Source organism: Plecotus auritus, assembly GCF_963455305.1.
Source record: "Plecotus auritus genome assembly, chromosome: 1".
NCBI lineage: Eukaryota > Metazoa > Chordata > Mammalia > Chiroptera > Vespertilionidae > Plecotus > Plecotus auritus.
Window position 1 is genome coordinate 104,060,450 of NC_137770.1, and position 21,405 is coordinate 104,081,854.

Sequence of the window (21,405 nt, forward strand, 5' to 3'; positions counted from 1 at the left end):
TGGTCAAACGTTTAATTAACTCACTCCTAATGCATTGGCAGGGCCAGACCAAATGATTTCTCTGGCTTTATACAGCCTGTGGGCTAGACTGCTGTAGATAACCAATATATGCTACTACACCTGTAAGAGTAGGGATGATATGGGTGGCTCCAAAGGAAATGATGTAATAATGTGCATTTCTCAAATATGTTTTTATCACTATAAATATTGAGCATATTTATTTGGGATAAACATAGGATAGCAGTACTGTTTTTAAAACAAGCTTTATTAATGAAATCCAGTGAAAGCTGCTGCATCTCTTATTTATCTCTGTTAGTATGAAAATTTTTGGTACTAGCTGTTAACAAAGGACTTCCCTTGATATCATTTGTAATAGGTACAAGTGTAGATGTATTGTTGGTAATGAGATTGTTCCAAGTGGTGAACATCTTGGTAAAAGTTTGAAATAAAAACTAAGTACTCTACAGTACAATTCGCACAACAATTAAATTTCTAGAGGAGGACCAAAGACAATGGAAAGCAATGCATTACTTAGAATAAAGTGTGGCTAAGATACCACACCAAACCATCTTGAGAGTGCTTATTAAAAATTCAGTTTTTGGCATCCCATCCCATTTACTGTGAATTAGAATCTCTGAGATTTAACCTTGAAATCTGTATTTTTTAATATAGTGGAGTTTGAGATCCCTGCTGAACCTTATTCAGCCATACATGTTAACTACTTTTATTAGTTTGAAAAGTGGTTTGGGGTGGTAGAGGTCCTTCGATTTTTTTTTTTTAATTTATTGAAATGACTGGTTACTAAAATTATATGTTCCAGGTGTACAATTTTATACTACATCATCTATATATTGTATTGTGTGTTCACCACCCCATCAAGACTCCTTCCATTGCTATTTACCTCCTCCCATCCACCTTTCCCTCTGGTCATCACCACTGTTGTGTCTGTGAGGTGTTTTTTGTTTTGTTTTCCTAATGCCTTCAACTTTTATCACCTAGTGCAGTGGTCGGCAAACCGTGGCTCGCCGCTCTGTTGACTAATGAGTTTGCTGACTACTGGACTAGACTAAATGTTACCATGTAGTTGGAAGCTGTGAGGATTAGGCAATTGTGGCATATTTCGTGCAAAGCGGTAAAGGGTAGTATATGACAGTGGTCGGTAAACTCATTAGTCAACAGAGCGGCAAACGGCGGCTCGCAAGTCATGGTTTGCCAACCACTGACCTAGTGCAACCCCCCTCCTCTCTGATAGCTGACAGTCTGTTCTCCATGTCAATGAGTCTGTTTCTATTTTCTTAGTATATTTTGTTCATTGGATTCCACATATAAGTGAAATCATATGGTACTTGTATTTCTCTGACTAGTTTATTTCACTTAGCATTATGTTCTCTAGGTCCATCCATGCTGTCTCAGAGGGTAAGAGATCCTTGTTTTTTACAGCTGCATAGTCTTCTATTGTGTAAATGTACTAGTTTTTTTATCCACTCATCTACTCATGGAGCTTGGCTGCTTCCAAGTCTTAATGATTATAAATAACACTTCAGTAAACATAGGAGTGCATATATTAATTCAAATTAGTGTTTTGAGGTTTTTTTTATATATATTCCCAGAAATGGAATTGCTTTCCACAGTGGCTATACCAATCTGCATTCCCACCAACAGTGCATGAGGGTTCCCTCTTCACATCTTCGACAACACTTATTGTTTGTTGATTTAGTGATGAAAGCCATTCTGACAGGTGTAAGGCGATATCTCATTATGGTTTAATTTGCATTTGTCTGATGATTAGTGACATTGAGCATCTTTTCATATATCTATTGGCCATCTGTCCTCTTTGGAGAACTGTCTATTCAAGTTCTTTGCCCATTTTTAATTGGATTGTTTTGGGGCATGGGGGGCAGGGTGTGGTGACCTACCAGTCTCTGGGTGTTTTCTGACCTTACTTGATATACGTCTCCTCCTCAGCTGGCCTTCAGTTGGTAATTCCAGGTGAATATTCTCCAATTTAGTTGTATTTTCAAGTCTGGCCCTGGGACGAGGTGCAAGACAGGTCCACCTATTCGTCCGCCATGTAATGTGGTACTTTATTTCATAAATTTAAGCTATTTCATAGAATGTTTTATTCAAGAATATATGCAAATAAATGTCAGGGCATCTAACCCAGGCTTCTTAATGGATAACTCTGGGGTTCATTTCACTCAATAAAATTGGCCTTTCCTCTCTCCCTTCCCCCGCCCCCCATTATTGCTGAGATATTTATGGAAATTTTTATGACAACCTAACTATAATAAGAGTACTTGTACGATATTCTAGTAGTCTATATTACTAGTTCTGTTTCTTTTGTATTTAACTATAAACCTGATTTTTAAAAATTTTTATGAATTACATCTGAAAAGTATAAATTTCTGCATAGTTCTGTGTAATTTTCTTTAAAACTTCTAGTATTAATTTTTCTTTGTAACTGAGTGTGTTAGGGTCCTCTGACTGCACCCAGGTTCAGTGATTGTCTAAGTGGACTCACAGAACCCAGTATATAGTCATTATCATAGCTATGACTTATTATCATAAAAGGATGCAGAACATAAAGGGGAAGGGTATGTGAGGCAAAATCTGGAGGGAACCAGATAGAAGCTTCCAAGAATCTTCTCCAGTAGAGTTACACAGGACAGGCTTCATTCCTCCAGCCGTGAATTGTGACAACACTTGCAAAATGTTGTGTACCAGAGAAACTTATTAGAAATTTAGTGCCCAGGGCTTTCATTGGACTTATTATGTAGGCACCTCTGCCTAGCACGTACAAAAGTCTGGATTCTCGGTGGGAAAAGCAGGTGTGCAGCATAAATCATTGGCACAGTGAGCAGCTCTTACAGTTATTGTTGTGGGAATGCTCCTGAAACCTAGGTTCCCACATGACAGTCAGGGGCAAGCTCTGCAAGCAAGCCTTTATAAGGATAACAGTCTTAAGCTTGCTATGTTAACTTTTCTGCTCACTAACCTTATTTTTGACCAATTTCTTCTTGATTTTGTTCATTCACACAATGTTTATTGAAGAATTTATAGTCTACTTTGTTAATAGTTTAGTGCAGTGGTCAGCAAACTCATTAATCAATAGAGCGGCAAACCGCGGCTCGCGAGCCGCATGTGGCTCACGAGCCGCATTTTGCCGACCACTGGTTTAGTGTTTTACATAAATACATACTGTTCAGCAAGATAAATTAAAAACAAGTAGGTGAAGAAACCATCAGGCCTCTCAAGATGCAGGCTTGTTGGGGAATTTGCTCTTTGTACCACCTAAATTGTGCAGAGTACCTAGGTAACCCTCTTTTGTATCTTTTAAAATATATTTTTATTGATTTCAAGGAGGGAGAGGGAGAGTTAGAAACATCAATGATGAGAGAGAATCATTGATTGGCTGCCTCCTGAATGCCCCCTACTGGGGATCCAGCCCACAACCCTGGGCATGTGCTCTTGACCAGAATCGAACCTGAGACCCCCTTGCTCCGCAGGCTGACTTTCTATCCACTGAGCCAAACCGGTTAAGGCCCCTCTTTTGTATTTTGTTATATCACTGGCTGACCATTTCTATTTTAATAACTAAAACCTTATAGTCATCTTCTGTCTGTCCCAGTTCACTCTTTTAAATCTTATTAGTTTTTTCTGTTGATTGTGAAATAGTTAAATGAGTTCTTACTCATTTCTACTCATAATAACTGGTTCCTACTGCTAACTAATTTCTGGACCATTTAAATTATTCTTCCCTCTTCCAGTTTTTGTTCAAATAGTTGAATTATTTTTAACTTGATGCTGAAAAAATAAATATGTGGAATGAATTGAAATACTAATGGTTAAACCTTTTTGTGTCATTAATGTTTTTGCAAGTCTGGATTTTTATACCTTAGCTTTTCTTAAGACAAGAAAAACTTATCATCTCTGATGATCTCTGTGATGTGTAGATTATTCATAAAACTTAGGAGTTACATTTAAACATTTTTTAGGTAGAGTTGATCCTGTTACTAGAAAACTTGACATTTTTTATCTTCTTAAAAGCAAGCACCTTCCAAGAGACTTAACTTTTTAAAAACTTGATACTATTTTACTTGGAAAATAGATGAAGCTTTTTAAGAAACTGAGAAATAATTGCAAAAACATATTGGATAGTTGTGATTTTCAAGTCTGTATTGTTGAATTTTTGTACCTCTTTTCCTCTATATATGTTGTGTTTCTGTCATCCCCTAATAAAACTTTTATTTTTAAAAAAGCCAGAAGTTGTTGGAAATTATATGGATGAAGTTTTGCTCATCTAATTATAATAACACTAGAGGCACGATGCACAAAATTTGTGCGGGGGTTGGGGAGGCTGTCCTTCAGCCTGGCAGTATTAGATCCCTCTCGCAAGTCAGGTCCCCTCGCTCCTAACCTCCTGCCTGCTCGCTCCTTACTGCTTGGCTCGCTGCTCCTTACTGCTAGAGGCAGGCTCCCGCCACCACTGCTGTGGGAACACGCTGACCACCAGAGCTCAGCTTCTGCATTGTGCGTCTGCCCCCTGGTGGTCAGTGCGCATCATAGTGACCGGTCATTCTGGTTGTTCCACCATAAGGGTCGCTGAGCTTTTATTATATAGACTGTTCCATATTAGCCATGTAGTATGTGTACTGATTAACCCACATTTTTAGTAGGCTCACAAATACTTTATGTATTAATAAAGAGCATGAATATGTATGTATTCCTGATCTTATGTAAAGTGATTTAGGGATATATACTAGTACAGCAATATATATTAAGATATATGACATGATGGAAGCCAGTTTAAATATGAAGTAAAACTTATAATTTTCTTTTTTTAAGGGACCAGTTACTCTCCACAAGAAAATTCACACAACCACAGTAGTCTTCATAGTTCAAATTCACATTCTTCTAATCCAAGCAATAATCCAAGCAAAACTTCAGATGCAGTAAGTATATAAACACACCAATTTTGTTTTTTGTTTGTTTGTTTTTTAATTCATTGCAAAACCCCTTACACCAAGTCTTAAGTCAAATGTCGTAAAAAAAATTTTTTTTTTCATCTAGGTTACCTTTTTCTTAATGTTTCTTAAGGTTACTGAGATAACCTTATTAGAATTGAGGATAGTCCAAGAACACCATAATGATATTATTTGTCAGTATTCTTTTATAGAGCAAAATTTTACCATTGAGATGTAAAGAACCTCAGATTGTGAAACTTCTGTAGTTTAACTTGAGCCGCTCTTTTCCATAATATATAAACTTCTTATATATGTATTGAGGATCTACTGTTACTGTAGTTATACACACTTTTAGACTAGTGACATAAAGGTCCCTTTTCTCAAAGTTTTAATACATTTATTAAAATTTATTGATTTCAGAGAGGGAGGGAGAGGGAGAGAAAGATAGAAACATCAATGATGAGAGAGAATCATTGATTGGTTGCCTCCTGCACACCCCACACAGGGGATCCATCCTGTAACACTGGTGGAGCTATTCAGCAAAAATTTAATAAGGTTTTAATTTGAAAAGCATATGCTAGACTGTAGTTATGTAGAACTAGGAAAATGTGACTCACATTAAAGGAACTTTCAGGTTTGTGGTGGAAACCGAAAAATAAACAAAACAATGCATGTTAACGTTGCTTTGGGAGTCCTCAAGATGAGGATGGACTCCCAGATTGATGAGGAGGGTATTAAAGTGTATGTAATGCTACCCAATAGATTGAACGTAATTTAGCCAGTTAAGAGTTCTGGAATTTTTGTAATATGCAAAGGAACAGCACCTACAAGAGAAGTGTGAAATAGTGTTGCATGTTTGGAGAACTACAGGATTTTGATAATATGGCACAGTGGAAACAGTTCAGGTTACAGAGATGAGTGGGTGTCAGTCACAGAGAGTTATGTATCTTGCCAAGGAATGTGAATTTTATATAAAGGCAGTGGAGACCTATTGAAAGATAAAACTGGTGAAGTAACATCATATTTGCAGCTTAAAACATATCAGATAGCTACATGGAAAATACATTATAGAAAAGAAAGAACAACAAGAAAGCTATAGAAGTATAAGGTTGAATCCAACAGAGTTTTGTATTGATTATCTGGGTGATCATCATACCTTTATTGGCATTGAAAGACCGTATAAAGGGTCTTTATCTAGTTGAAGCAGTGTGGATGGTACATTTTTATAGAAAATTGAGACAGCAATGACAATTTTCTAAAAATAAATGTAGAATAGTTTTAAATATTGTGCTAATCAGGGTCTAGTTGGAAAAATAGAAGTCATGCTTATTATGTTTAGCACAATTCAATAACAATTCTATATATAGGATTGATTAAGCAGATATTGCAGGTATTGAGGACTGAATAAAACAAAAAGGGACTTTGAATACATATATAGTGATTACCCCTTTGGGCTGAGGAGCAATAGGAAAAGGTTGAGGTTACCAGAACTGAATAGCGTAGAAGGAGGAGCCCTGCAGAGCTGGTGATAGTACCTTTCTTTCAGTGTTGTGATGAAGCTAATTCAGGTTTGGAGAAGATAGCAGAAAACTGGAAACTGGAACCATGGCTACCAGGCTTCTCCTTTGTCCTCCCTTTTAGTCTTTCTCTAATGCCTTTTTAGTCTTTCTCTAATGCCTACTATTAGCAGAATCTAACAGGAGGCTAGCTGACTAAATAGAATGTAATTTGCATTATTCCAACCCTAGTATCACAGAACAGAATATAGAAGGGTGGTATTAAGGCCTGGCAGTATTAGGTGTTATCAGATTGCTGTGATGGGTTATTTTCAATGAGACATACACAGGATTTTAGAAAGAATAGCTGTGTGTGTATGTGTGTCTGTGTGTAAAATGGCTTTATTTACAAAGTAACATCTCTAAAGTTCTATTTATTATTGACAATTCAGATTTGGGCATTTGCTGTTAGGACAGAAGGCAGGCCCTGTAAACATTGTTTTGGTTTAAAAAAAAATACTTATTCAGGGAAAACAAATTCTGATTATTTTGATTTTCAAGAAATGGATTAACAGTGAAACCAGGAAGGATAAATAATGGGCATCATATAGTCTTGAAAGACCCAAATCATAAAGGATGTCAGGGAATTTCATTATAGGAGTGGAAACTGTAGACCATTACCAGAATGGATTTAATGTTATGTGTTTTCAGGATCAGGGTTTCCCCTTGCTATAGATTTTAACTGTTGGTATATAATTAATCTCCAAGTAGTGGTCTTTTACATTATAATGTACCCAGCCATTATGACACATATATCAGTTAGAAACTGTAAATTTAATGTTACCTGAGAAAGAGGGCTTTTGAACATTTCTGAAGGTTTCTTAAAAATTGACTTTCTTTGTCTTAAAATAAGACACTTCAAATGGAAGTTTTTGACTAATGAATACATAAAATCACCTTTCATTTAATATTTTAATAATGAAAGAATAAATGAACAGATGAACATTATTTTATTTTAACCTTCTTTAAAAAAACGTTATTTTTCGTCTTTGAGGTTTTCAAGTTTTAATTCTGTCTTTGAAAATCAGTAACAATATTATTTAGATTACTATATAGACATTTGGTTGTATAGTGACATATTTATTAAGTTAACTATTGAAAGTCAAGTTGAAATTACATTATTTTTTTAGTATTAGATTAAGATTCACATGTAGTTTCCTTCTAAGTACTATGATAAACATTAATTATGTCTAACACAGAGCCTACCTAGCCCATAGTGAATATTTAGGAAAAGCTTGTCGAATGCCTCCTTCATAATATAAATCATGATAGGACTTACAGGTATTATGTAGACTATTTAGATAAGTTATGCATATTTGTGTTTTTTATAAAAAGAAGCCTCTGGATTTCTTCATTTAGAAAAGTTTTTAATTCCCATTTTAAAGACATTATAATTGAAATCTTCCCTTCCGAGTATCCTTCACCAATTTTGATTTGTTGGGAAACATTTTATTTTTTTTATTTTTATTTTTTAAAAAAATATACTTTATTGATTTTTTTTTACAGAGAGAAAGGGAGAGAGGGATAGAGAGTTAGAAACATCAATGAGAGAGAAACATCAATCAGCTGCCTCCTGCACACTCCCTACTGGGTATGTGCCTGCAACCAAGGTACATGCCCTTGACCAGAATCGAACCTGGGACCCTTGAGTCCGCAGGCTGACGCTCTATCCACTGAGTCAAACCGGTTAGGGCAGTTGGGAAACAATTTTAAATTCAGTCTTAGAGGATTGCATTATCTTCCAACTTATCAGTTAAATATCCTTTTCATATTTTGGAGCTTTTAAGTTTGAAGTTCTCAAGATCTATTCTCTGTAACCAATCTTGCTTAAAGATATTCCAGTTAATTAAAAAAAAAGAAATTTATTAGAGAACTCTCAGGTCTCCATGAAATTTTTTGTTACAATGAGTGTCATCTTTGATGTTATTTTATGAACTACTCTTTATTAGCAATTCATAAAGTAATTCCAGGATTGACTTTTATTTCCATAGTTTAACTTGGAGAAGGATGTGTTTTGAAGTGAGTAGAAAGGGAGATGCTTTTTTTAAGTAGAGAAAAATCAACACTCATATAAGAGTACTAAAAGACATTTTGAATTGAAAGAAAGCGGATAGTGGCTCAGTAACTGTTCAGTGCTAGTCTTGTCTTTTAGAGTAGCCATTTTTAAAATTTTAGTCTCAAGATGTCTTCACATTCATGAACATTGAGAGTTTTTGTTTATTTGAACTCTATTATCAGTATTTACCATGTTAAAAATTAAAACTGATAAATTTGAAACATACTTAATTCACTTAAAATCAATTGTAAACCCATTATATATGTAACATGTAATATATATTTTAAACATTTTTATGTTTGTTAATCCTCACCTCAGGGTATTTTCTTTCCACTGATTTTAGAGAGTAGAAGGGCAGAAGAGAGAGAGAGAGAGATTGATTGGTTGCCTTGACCACAGGCAAGGATCGAACCTGCAACCCTTCAGTGTGTGGCTGATTTTCTAACCAGTTAGCCACACTGGCCAGGGCCTTTTATTGATTTTGAGAGAGAGAGGGAGGGAGAGGCAGGGGGAGAGAGAGAGAGAGAAACATCAGTGATGAGAGAGAATCATTGGTCAGCTACCTCCTGGATGTCCCCTACTGGGAACTGAGCCCACAATCCTGGGCATGTGCCGAGACTGAAAATCAAACCAGCAACCTTTCGATGCACGGATGATGCCCAACCAACTGAGCAACACCGGTCAGGGTGGCTTATAATATATTTTATGAAAGATAATGTCTAAAACAAAAAATTGAACATCTTTTGAATGCCTGACTTAATAGAATCCACCTAGAATTTCCTATCTGGATTTAGTCTTTTGTGAACAAAAATCTGTGCAGTCTGAGAAAACAGTGTTCTTATGGTAGAATGAGGAGAAAAGCAGTCATCTTAGTTTTATTATGAAAATAGTTTTGATCTTGTGAAATGATCTGGGAGTCCCTCAACAGTTCGTGGACAACACTTGCAGAACTGCTGCTTTAGGGCATATGTTGGCAACTACATCAAGCTTAATTTAGAAAACTTGTATGTTTTCAGGCCTTTTGTTTGCTTAGTTCTTAATTTTAGATATTTTTAATGATAAATTCAATACATGTGTATCTAATGTATAACATGGTGACAGTATTAATAACAATTCATTGTATAATTGAAATTGCTAAGAGAACTTAAACGTTTTCATGTAAAAAGATGAGTATTGTGTTAAGTAGATGGGGGGCAGAAAAACCCTTTCACAGTGTATATGTATATCAAATCATCCCTATGTACACTTTAAATAAATTACAATTTTATTTGTTATACCTCAATAAAACTGAAAAGTAATAAAGTGGAATAAAACGAAGTTGAACACCTGCTGTTTGTTGCACATTAGCATTTAAAAAATAACTCTATTAATTTTCCTCCCCCCACTTTAATCTTTTTTGAGGGTGGAAGAGGGGTGGTGAAAGCTAAAGTTGCTGGTATGTGATGATAATGCTGTACCCTGAAACACATACTTGTACTAACCTAAGATTTGATAGGCAAAATCAATGCAGTGTCGAAGACCCATGCTCTTCAAGGTTCTGGTCTTTGAACTTTTAACTGTTCTGCAGTTGTGCCAGAATGTAAATTAACTATCATTAAATAAACTTTAGTTTATTTTTTTTCCTTAAAGCAAGACTTTGGGCCAGGGAAACATTCTGATGCAAACTCCTTATCCCAGGACAGGAAACAGTTTTCAAACCATCACTGTGAAGAACACTGGTCTAAACCACTCTCTCATCTACTCTGGTTCACCTGCCTCAGATCTCATTCTACTTCTTCAGACCAAATCAGCAATCCCATATAACCACTTGCCAAGCAAACCAAATAAAAAATTTCCAGCTATATCCATAGAAGGGCTCAGTATGCTTAATAATTTAGCTATAGGGGGTAGTAGGTGATGTAGAAGAACTGAATTTTGCCTTCTGTGATTCTTGCAGCTTGGTGTAACCTGATTCTGCAAAGTAGGGGGATTGAGCATTAACTTTCCACTGATTTTAGAGGTGTGGAGGCACGGGGCTGATTTCCAAATAGCTTCGTTATTTAGAGACATAAACTTGAGATTATAAACAAATAACAGGATCTGCAGTATTTATTCAACCCTAAAAATTATTATGGCATTTCCAGAATTAGTGTTGATTCAGTGGAAATAATGGAATCTGCAAACCTGAATTTTGACCCTTTTTCTACCACTAATTGTTTTAGCACCTTTGAACAACTTATAAGTCATCTCCACTTGTTTCCTCCTTGGTAAAATTAAAGCTTGAGTTGGCAAGGCATAAAAGTTCCTCTCTTGAAGCTTTAAAATTTTGTCACCCTACGCTATGGTGAGCCCAGAACAAGGATAGGCTATCAAAGTGTAATATTATTTCATTTTAAACTTAAAAGCTTTTAAAAAAAATAGTTAAAAAATTCATCTGAAATATACTTGGAATTCTACCAGATTTCCTGTGGCCAGTGCTTCAGGCACTTAAACTTTCACTTTCTGAGATCAGTTTCATAAAAACTGGGCCTTTCAGTTTTTTCTAGTTTCATTCTAATTTTATAGTGCCTTTAAAATAACTGCAAGAGACTGAGAATGTTCAAAAGACAGACCAGTTTTAGTTGGAAAAATGTGTGATGCTGCTGATTGATTACATTATGTGAGACAAGGTTTAATAAATACTTGACCCATCTCATTTGTTTTGAAGATGAAACAAATTCATAGCCTTTAATTAGCTTAGTGTTTACATTTTTAAATCTTGTGCTTTTTTCCCCCACTAAATAACAGTAAACATAAACAGGTTGTTCTCTATTACACTGTATATGGTAACTATTGTGCCTTTTGAGTTTAGAGCTGATGTGCTCTCATGCCATCAGATCAGTTAGTTTCGAGAGTTCTCGAACCCCTTCCCCCCACCACCAATGTGACTGGATTTCAGCAATTAAAATTATAATAATGGGGAACTTTCGTAATGCTTTTCAAAAGTCATGATGTTGTAAAGTTAACATTTTTCTTCCTGCACCTAATAAATTAGTATTTATTAATCTATTTAATCTTACATTTATTAATTTGCTTAACATATTTCATAGAGTTTTCCATTGTTATCTTTGAAGGTTTTTATAGGCTAGGGTCTCCTAAGATGTGTGTGTGTGTGTGTAATTTTTTTTTTACATCCTAGATCAGGGTACCTTTATCTTATTAGTCTTTTCCATATATATACTTTGAAAACCATTGGCATTCTTGATATTTCATATCAAGTTATTAAACAGTATTAACATTTTCTAATTTTAAAAAATATTTTTAAGTCTTATGATTCTGCAGATGACTGGTCTGAGCACATTAGCTCTTCTGGGAAAAAATACTACTACAATTGTCGAACAGAAGTTTCACAATGGGAAAAACCAAAAGAGTGGCTTGAAAGGTATTTAGCTCTTAATCTAATTGAACAGTATTTCTCATTCTTGATTCTCATTCTTGATTCTATTGGTTAACATCTTAGAACATTAAACATTATAAGTTTAGGTTTCTTATAGTGATATTTACTCTCCTATTTAATTGCAGTGATTGGCCCATCATCTGTGTATGGCATAATTTCCTTAAAAAAACTAGGACAGATTAAGCAACTGTCCACCAGGGTCTTGTGAACATTTGGTGCACTTAATTTAAAATTTTTATATTAGTTCACATTTATTCATCTTTATATAATTGTAATAGAAATCTTTATAATTCTTGTGGGACAGTATGTTCCTTCATATATGTAGAATTAATATTACAGAGTTTTGGTTGTAGGGTTAATGTCATATAAATAATTGGTATAATATTGCCACTAGTGGAAACGTTAATGTTTTGTTTACTGCATCCCATGTGCCACATCAGTAACATAATAATAAAGCTATATTCAGTTATTTTATTTTGCATATATAATTTTGTTGAACATTTGGCCAGAAGTGTTATATGTAGACTCATTGTACATGATTTAATTATTATGGGTTTATTTTTTATTTTTAGAGAACAGAGACAGAAAGAAGCAAACAAGATGGCAGTTAATAGCTTCCCAAAAGATAGGGATTACAGAAGAGAGGTGATGCAAGCAACAGCCACTAATGCGTTTGCCAGTGGAAGTAAGTATTTTTTTCTTTGAAATAGTAATGATGTTTACTTCATTCCTGTGGTTCATTTATGCTACATATCTAAATGCATAAACATTTACATATGTAAACTAAAATAAATAGGAATATATAGGGTTTCCTTTATGTTGGATCTGTTTTCCTAATCACCATTTTGTTTCCTGAAAAGGGAAAGTATGCACAGTGGAATAATACACACATGTATTCATTAATATCCTTAATGGCTGTAATGCAGTTAAGTTGGTAAAATAAAATAAAATAAAATTTTATTTTGTAGATTGACTTCTTTTTAAAACAGGAGCTTTCCCTTGCCCATCTACTCCCACCCCCCACGTCAAATTGTATACTATGAAACTGGGCACTGAAATCCCTTCCAGAACTCCCTGGGCTTCAATTCAATAGTCAAATCAGCACCCCACACAGATAGTGACATCAAAGTACCTATTGTTTTGTCAATGAAAAACTTGTTTTGGAATTGGTTTCAACATGACCATAAAATGCATAACATTTCCATGCATAACCTAATGTTCTTTGGAGGTCAGATTTTGTCTAAGTGGGACAATATAAGTAGCATACATTTGTTTTTAACTCAAATTTGAATTTGCGTTTGAAGCTTTTACTAGACATATCATGTTCCCAGTGGCTTCTCTTCTAAAGAATAAAATTGAAATGCCAGAGAATTTTTGGGTCTTTTATTAAATTTTGAAATTTTGAGAAGAATTTTCAGGTGTGTTCTAGGAATTCTTAGACTTAAGCATATGAATTTTCCTCCTATAATTCAAAACAAAAAAGTAGGGGATCTATTTAGTCTCAGCAGAGGATATTAATATTTTGATGGGAATAATTATTTAAGATGAAACAGCATAGTTCTGTGGGACTGAATGTTTAAGATATATTTCTTGGAACATTTAATTTTTTATATAGTGAAATTGTACTTGATTCTTAGAAAACAATGATTTAAAGTACTAAAGCTAGCCCTAGCCGATTTTGTTCAGTGGTTAGAGCGCCAGTGTGTAGATTGAAAGGGCCTGGGTTCGATTCTGGTCAAGGGCACATGCCTGGGTTGCGGGCTCGATCCCAGTAGGGGGCGTGCAGGAGAGAGCCAATCAATGATTCTCTCTCATCATGATGTTTCTATCTCTCTCCCTCTCCCTCCCTCTGTAAAATCAATACAAATTGTGTCTTTTAAAAAAAATGTCTTTTAAAAATAAGTAAAGTACTAAAGTTAGGAAATTAAGAATGGTATTTTGAGATGGAAGACTTGGTCCCATTAAACTTAATATCTTAAATGACTGTGTCGTTTGGCAAACAATTAGAAGTGAGATAAAGGCTTTCCTCTCCAGGTTTTTAAAAAAAAAATACTACAATAGCATCGAACTTGTGGGCCTCTTGAACAAATTGTGTTGAGAGGGCAGCGTGTAGGTGGGCTTTGAGGAAGAGTGGCAAATGGGTATAAAAAAGAATAACTTTTTTTTTTTTAATTATTGCGCTAGGCTTCTCCAGAGAGGAAAAAGGATCAGAGCCTAGTATGTCTACTTTAGTCTTTCCAAAATAACCTGTCATTTAAGTCATTCCTCCTCCATTAGGATAGAGCAGTGGTTCCCAACCTTTTTTTTTTGGCCATTCCCTACCTAAGCATCTCTAAAATTCTAATGCCTCCCCTTAACATATAATTCTTATTATTCAAAAAGTGAACTCCTATTCACATGGAGGAAGCATAAAAGGCCATTAACTTGGTCTAATAAACAAGATTCCAAAGAACATGGCATCCATGAAAGAGAAAAATAAAAGAACAAAAGGACAGTTGAAGTACTGAGGAAGAAATCACTAAGAAGTTGTTAGAAAATAATAATATGAAGTGATATGAAAAATAGCAAATAAAGCTTCAAAATATATAAGAGAACCGAAATGCTTAAATATGTCACAATATGAGGCCTCTAGAACCATAAGAAATGCAAAAAATTCACTGCTAATAACTCATTCCCGAATTACCCCCTTAAAAATTAAGTTGCCCCCTTGTGGGGCCTGTGCCCCACATTGGGAACCACTGGGGTTGAGTAAGTGAAGGGGGTAATTTGAGAACTGATAGAAATATTGGTGGAAGTGAAAATACATTTTTCCTCTTTTTAATAAATCATTTTTTAAGAAAATCAAATCTATTGTGTTAATCCCATGACCTAGAGACATTTGGGGACATAGACTTTTTTTCTGTCTGCATATAATTGAGTACATATATCTTTTCCACCAAAAACGGAATTATATGTTCCTTTTTAAAATCCTTATTTTCAATAATATTTCAAGGATATGTTTCCCTATCAGTTTATAATTTTATGTTTGGTATATAGACTGCATGGTATTCTTATTTTTGGATGTGCCCTCATTTATAAATAATCTTTTATATATGGATATTTAGGTGGTTTTTGCCTCTTCCTATTATTGTAAACAATGCTAAATATCTTTGCTCGCTTATCTGATTACTTCCTTAGCTAATTTCCTAGAAGTGCAAATGATGATTCAGTGAGTATGTGTTTGTGTTGAAATATAGTCCGTATCATACTTTTTGAATTTTAAATAATGTTTGCGAAAGGGCCTTGGCTATATTGTTGCTTTTTTTTTTTCCCCAGTTGGTCAACTGAACTGTACTTGGTGTGTTGTAGTAATAAAGTCACTAAGACATTTAAGTGTTTAACTTTCTCTATCTAGAAAATGCTGACAGTTTTCACGTTTGACCAGTACATTAGTGTTCATGTAGGATAAGGCTTAAAGCTCTGTAATTCCAACAGCCAATAAAAGAAGTATGTGTGTATGTATGTGTTACATGGAAAAATAGATTTTAGAGCGGTTTTTTTTGTTTCGTTTTGTCTTGTTTGCAGTGTAGCAAATAATGTTATCCAAACTTGGCATTGAAAATCATATGGATAAAATTTTTAATTTGATATTACTGCTACTAGATTATTTTTCTCAACTTTAATGTGTGCATTATAAAGTGTTTGCTGGATGGTTAGAGGGACCTTAATTTGAGGTTTCTCAACAGTTAACACCAAGGATATTTAGAGTCAGGTAATTCTAATTCTTTGTTGTGGGATGCTGTCCTGTGTGCGTTGTAGGATGTAGAGCACCATACCTGGCCTCTATATACTTGATGCCAGTAGCACACCTCTCATCTCCCCAATTGTGACAACCAAAAATGTCTCCCGACATTTGCTAAATATCTTTGTTGTGGGGGATGTGAAAGTAGAGTCCCTGCTTTAACTCTTCTGTAGAGTTGTAATAGAAAACTGTTGCAGCTATATCTTTCTCAGTTCCTGTAATCCTGCTGCTGGGGTATTTTTTTTTTCAAAGCTTACAAATGTTAGAAGAAAATATCATCTTTAATTTCCAACTGAATGTATTTACTTTTGACTATTATAATCATATAGAACTAAAAGGAATTTTTCTTGGTCTGTGAAATAAAAGTTCTAGGTAATCAAGTGACAGGATTGGTGGGAATTGGGCATGGTATTATTTCTGTTACGTCTGTCCCTAAAAGTTTCTATTGTAGTAGTCGTTTTCAGGAAGACACTCTAGAGTAAAACTTTTTTAAATTTTATGTGCATGCAAGTTGATAGATTGAAGTTTTTTGGCAGTACCTTCTATTATGGTTCAACATGTAGGAGTTGTGCACTGATGAGTTGAAAACTGACTTGTAGTTTCAGCATACTTCCTTCTTTGTGCTGTCTTGGTCTCTAGACTTGGAGGAACTGTGAATTGGAAAAAAGAATACAGTATTCAACAGGGAGGGCATTCTCTGGTAATAGTATCATTACATAGAATGGGCTTAAATCTTAAAATGTTTCTCTACTTGGAAACGTAATAAAACATACTGTTTTAATTCTTTAGTTACTGATGAGACTGTTGGTTTTTTGATACATACAAAATTTGTTATGATTGTTGAATTTTTCCTTCTTTTGTACTCTTTGTGGAGGCAAAAGTACTTCTGAATTTAAAATATTTTTGTGGCTTTAAATTGGAAGAGGATTTGTTTTGAAAGTAACTAATAATAGCAAGTGGTTTTCTTTGGGGTTTTTTTGTTTGTTTTTTTACTATGCTGTGGATGTAGGACTTCTATTTTCCGATAGCATTATCTATAACTTGATTTTATAACTACTTCTGGTATTGGTTTGCATTAATAAAATATGTTTGTTGTTAATTCGATCATCACAAAACAGGTCATTTAAGCCCTACCACAAACTACTTTAGAGCCCACAAATTAGCTACTTTAGTGTTCAGAAAGATCAGGCTACTAAAGCTAATAGCCTTTTTGTTTAATCATGTGGACAATTCAGTTAATTATTAGAACCAAAGGTCTATATTTTAAAAGACTAGACCATTTACTTTTTTAATTATTAAAATTTTTTAAATTATTTTACCATAGTATTTTTAATGTTTTGTTTGAACAACTGTGGTTCTAAAGAATACCCAAAGAGTTGTAGCCCACTTGAAATCTTGAGTATAGATTAGTATTTATAGTTGAGCTAAAATTTTTCCAGCATTTAGACATTTAATATGCTAAAACTGCAGACATTAACTGGGCTTGCAGTTTTATTAAAAGTACAAGTATGTTGCTAAATTAGCTGATGTTCAAGACAGGATTCTAACATAATCTTTTTTCTTCCCCCTTCCATCACCGTCATTCCAACATCTCTTTTTTCGAACTGTGAACTAAAGTGGAAGACAAGCATTCCAGTGATGCCAGTAGTTTGCTCCCACAGAATATTTTGTCTCAAACAAGCAGACACAATGACAGAGACTACAGACTGCCAAGAGCAGAGACTCACAGTAGTTCTACGCCAGTACAGCACCCCATCAAACCAGTGGTTCATCCAACTGCTACCCCAAGCACTGTTCCTTCTAGTCAATTTATGCTACAGTCTGATCACCAGCCAAAGAAATCATTTGATGCTAATGGAGCATCTACTTTATCAAAACTGCCTACACCCACATCTTCTGTCCCTGCACAGAAAACAGAAAGAAAAGGTATGCCATTATTACTAGATGTGCTGCACGTTGAACTATATATAGTTTCTGAATTTCTGATTATATTACATTATTTCCATTAGCTTAAATAAGACTTAATTATAAATTCTTTTTTTAAGTCTTTTAGAATGTTACTGCATAGATATATAGGTCTAGAGTTAGCCATATTAGTTTTTTCTTTTAATTTTTAATTATGAAACCTCATAACTGTTTTTTGCCATTTACACTTTAAAGTCCAGTACTTAATTTATAATACTTAGTAATGGTTTAAATAACTTATCAAAGCCAAGTGACTGTCCCTTCATATTTGTGTAAATTTTTTTGGTGCTAATTGTCTTGAAGAGTTAGTTTATAAATTGTCCCAATTTTCTATTAATTAAAATTTAAATATGAATAGAGACAAGTTTTAAAACTTGCCATTTTTATACAATATCAGCTATTGATTTCAGTTTATGAATTAGAAAACTGAGTCATGGGCCACAAGATAAGGAATTTTATTGTTTGAAGAGAAGAAGTTAAACTTTGCAATCCAAACTGTGTTTATCCAACTTAATGCTGAAGCCATACCATGTTCAAAAAAGTGACAACTACGTGGGAGGTGACAAAAACAAAAGCAGGGCGTATTTGCCTAGCTACTCACAGTGCTAAACTTATGCTCCATAGTAAGTTTTAAGAAACTTAAGCAAATGGCCTTGGCTGGTGTCGCTCAATGGTTAGAGCATCGGCCCTCACACTGAAGGGTCACTGGTTCAATTCACTCAGGAGCATGTACCTCGGTTGCAAGTTCTATCCCTGGCCCTGTTGTGTGGGAGTCAGGCAACCAATTGATGGGTCTCTTTCACATTGATGATGTTCTCTCTCTTCCACTCCTCCCTTACCCCCTTCCTTTGTCCCTCTCTCCCTTCCACTCTCTCTAAAATTCAATGGAAAAAATAACCTTGGGTGGAGACTTAAAAAAAAAAAAAAAGAAAGAAACTAAGGAAATGAAAAGGCAATAATTAATTGTGGGTAGACCCATTAGGAGGCGAATTAGCTGATTAGTATTAATAAATGTCAGGGAACTTTTAAATGTCTTGTGGGTTTAGCAGATGAGGTCCAGCCACACATGGACCTTAGGCCACATCTGAGCTGGTCTCTCCCTGACTCCTACCCCATGCATAATCTTTTTCCCTTCTAGAGCCCAACTTGAGGGCCAAGGGTAGGTGTGCAAGTAATATTTACCCTGATGCAGAATTAAATATATAGAGAGAATTCTTGAAAGATGAAAACTGAATTCACTTTCTAATGGATGTTTTGGTTTTTCAGTTCTTAAAAAGTCTGTCTCATTTTACCTTCCATACAGTTTGTTTGTTTGTTTGTTTTAATCCCCACCCAAGGACATATTTTTATTGATTTTAGAGAGAGGGGAAGGGAGGGGGAGAGAAACATTGATGTAAAAGAGACACACCGATCTGTTGCCTCCGACCTGCCCTGACTGGGGATCAAACCTGCAACCTGGGTATGTGCCCTGACTGGAAATCAAACCCACAACCTTTCAGTGCATAGGATGAAGCTCCAACCACCTGAGCCACACCAGCCAGGGCTACCTCTTGTTCATTTTAATACTTTTTAGCTTTTACCTCCTTTTGAAATTCCTTTCTTCCCTGTCTTTTGGGATACTGCTACTCTTAAATTTCCTTTTTCTGTTATCTTCTTGCCTCTTAAAATAACAGTAGCATTCAGTCTTGGGGTGTGTGTGTGTGTGTGTGTGTGTGTGTGTGTGTGTGTGTGTGTGTGTGTGTGTGTGTGTGTGTGTGTGTTCAACATATTCTCTTTTGCTGGGCAATCATTCTTATCTCACATAATGCTTTCCTTTTATAAGCACTTGGTATTTGTTACGTCTCAGAATACAGTGTGTCCCAAATTTCTATCTTTTCCCACAATTTATTCTTAGGTTCTCAGTAAGTGACAATACTTTCTCCTAACTAATCCTTGTTCTTCAACATTTCTAGCCCAGCTCCTCCTACCCATCCATCAACAAATCTTGGATTCTTCCTCCTATATCTTATTTGCATATATTCTTCTTATAGTTTATGCAACTGCCATTATTGAAACTCCTGAACTAACCTGATTACTGCTCTGCTTGCTTTTACCCAGTTTGTCCACTTTTAGTTTGGATTGTATCACTATCTTGTTTTAAATTTTCTAATAGTTTCCCATTATCTAAAGGATAAAGTTCATACTTCATAGTAAGGTTAAAACAAGTACTTGACAATCTGGTTGCAGTCTGTCTTACTAGCTTGACCTCCAACAGTCCACTTTTACATTTCCTATATTTCATCTGTTGCAAATTTGTACATTTCTTAGGGCATGTTATATTCTCTCATGTTTTGAGCCTTTGCTGAAAAGGAAGACATACTTCTTTTATTCCCATTCTCTTGAACTCAGTACCTTTTGTTTAAGAGCTAGCTCTGATGTCCTTTGGTTCTCAGGATTAGTTAACCTCTCCCAATCTGTGTTTCGCAAACAGTTTGTACTTTTGTTTATTATAGCATTTATCACATAATTCTAGTTCCTTCAATTAGACTGTATCCTTTTTAGGGTTAGATGTTATGTTTTACTGTATTTGTACTTTGTTCACTTTCTATCTATCCATGCTTCAAGCACCATTTCTGACAAACCTAACAATTAAAAATTAACAATGTACCACATTTGGTGCTAGGTGTTTTATATACATTTTAATTTATTCCTTAAAACAACATCTTGAGGGAGAAGATATTTTCTCTTATTAGATATGAAAAGCCTGAATATTGCCACAGTATGAACACATGGTGTTAGTGGCAGCTTCTCCAAAATTCATGTTTTCATAAAACCATAATGAAAGACCCATAAAGTATATATTAACTTAGACTTCTGTAATTTAATAATTTTATTGAACTTATAGGAAGAAACTCAATTACCTTGGAATTGCCTATTTATATAAAGAAAATTGTATAGTCTTTCCAAGTACTTCTCCTTGCATGTGAACTGAAGACAATATTGTTTCCTTAAATAAGAAATTGGAATTTTTAGATTGCTTTTCACTCCGTCTAAATTTGTGAAGCACCCATTAATTTGGAAAAATTTTTTCCGTCAGTGGATACATGGTTATTTAAATTAAGCTTCCTGTTGACTCTTCTTTATCAATGTAGTGATTTCCTTGTTTGGATTTTCCTTAACAGTTTATATAAAGAGGTTGATGGTTCAAATAAAAGTGGTCTCTTGATCTTAAGTGCTAATAGGATAGCTAAGCTGTATTAAATAATACAAGAGAAGGATCTTTCTTAACCACCGATCTATCCATAATGCTTGACAAATGTAGGCAGTAAATATTTGTTGTAGAGGGAGAAATAACTGTAAGAATGGTAATGAGTGTGTTGAGGTTTGGGGGAAACACCTGCACATTGGTCATGATTTAAAAAATGTATTTGGAGGAAGAGTGTTATATGTGTTGTGCATCTAATTAAATGAGACAGCAGTAGATTTAGATTCCTTTAAAGCCAGTGTGTCTCTTGAGAAAAAGATAAATCAAAATCTACCTTTGCTTGAAGGAACAAGTGTGAAAAAGCTGTGAAACTACGATTTTGTAGAGAATAATTCTTGTGTTGGGTAGGGTGAAACAAGACGGAGGTCAGATACCACCTTTCAGATTTATATCTGTTAGGGGAACATTTGAATATCTATTGGCA

At 34.8% G+C, this 21,405-nt stretch overlaps 1 protein-coding gene across 12 annotated transcripts in view; it reads left to right on the forward strand.

Annotated features, from left to right (window-relative positions):
• Positions 1-21,405, forward strand: part of WAC (WW domain containing adaptor with coiled-coil) — an 87,637-nt gene that overhangs the window by 37,295 nt on the left and 28,937 nt on the right. For 7 of the 12 annotated variants that reach the window (XM_080641612.1, XM_080641615.1, XM_080641613.1 and 4 more), the window contains exons 4-7: positions 4,846-4,952; positions 11,861-11,976; positions 12,564-12,676; positions 17,390-17,698. In XM_080641612.1, the coding sequence (XP_080497738.1) occupies positions 4,846-4,952; positions 11,861-11,976; positions 12,564-12,676; positions 17,390-17,698 (645 nt within the window). The remainder of the gene's footprint in view (positions 1-4,845; positions 4,953-11,860; positions 11,977-12,563; positions 12,677-17,389; positions 17,699-21,405) is intronic. The other 5 variants (XM_080641618.1, XM_080641617.1, XM_080641609.1 and 2 more) reach the window with 1 other exon arrangement.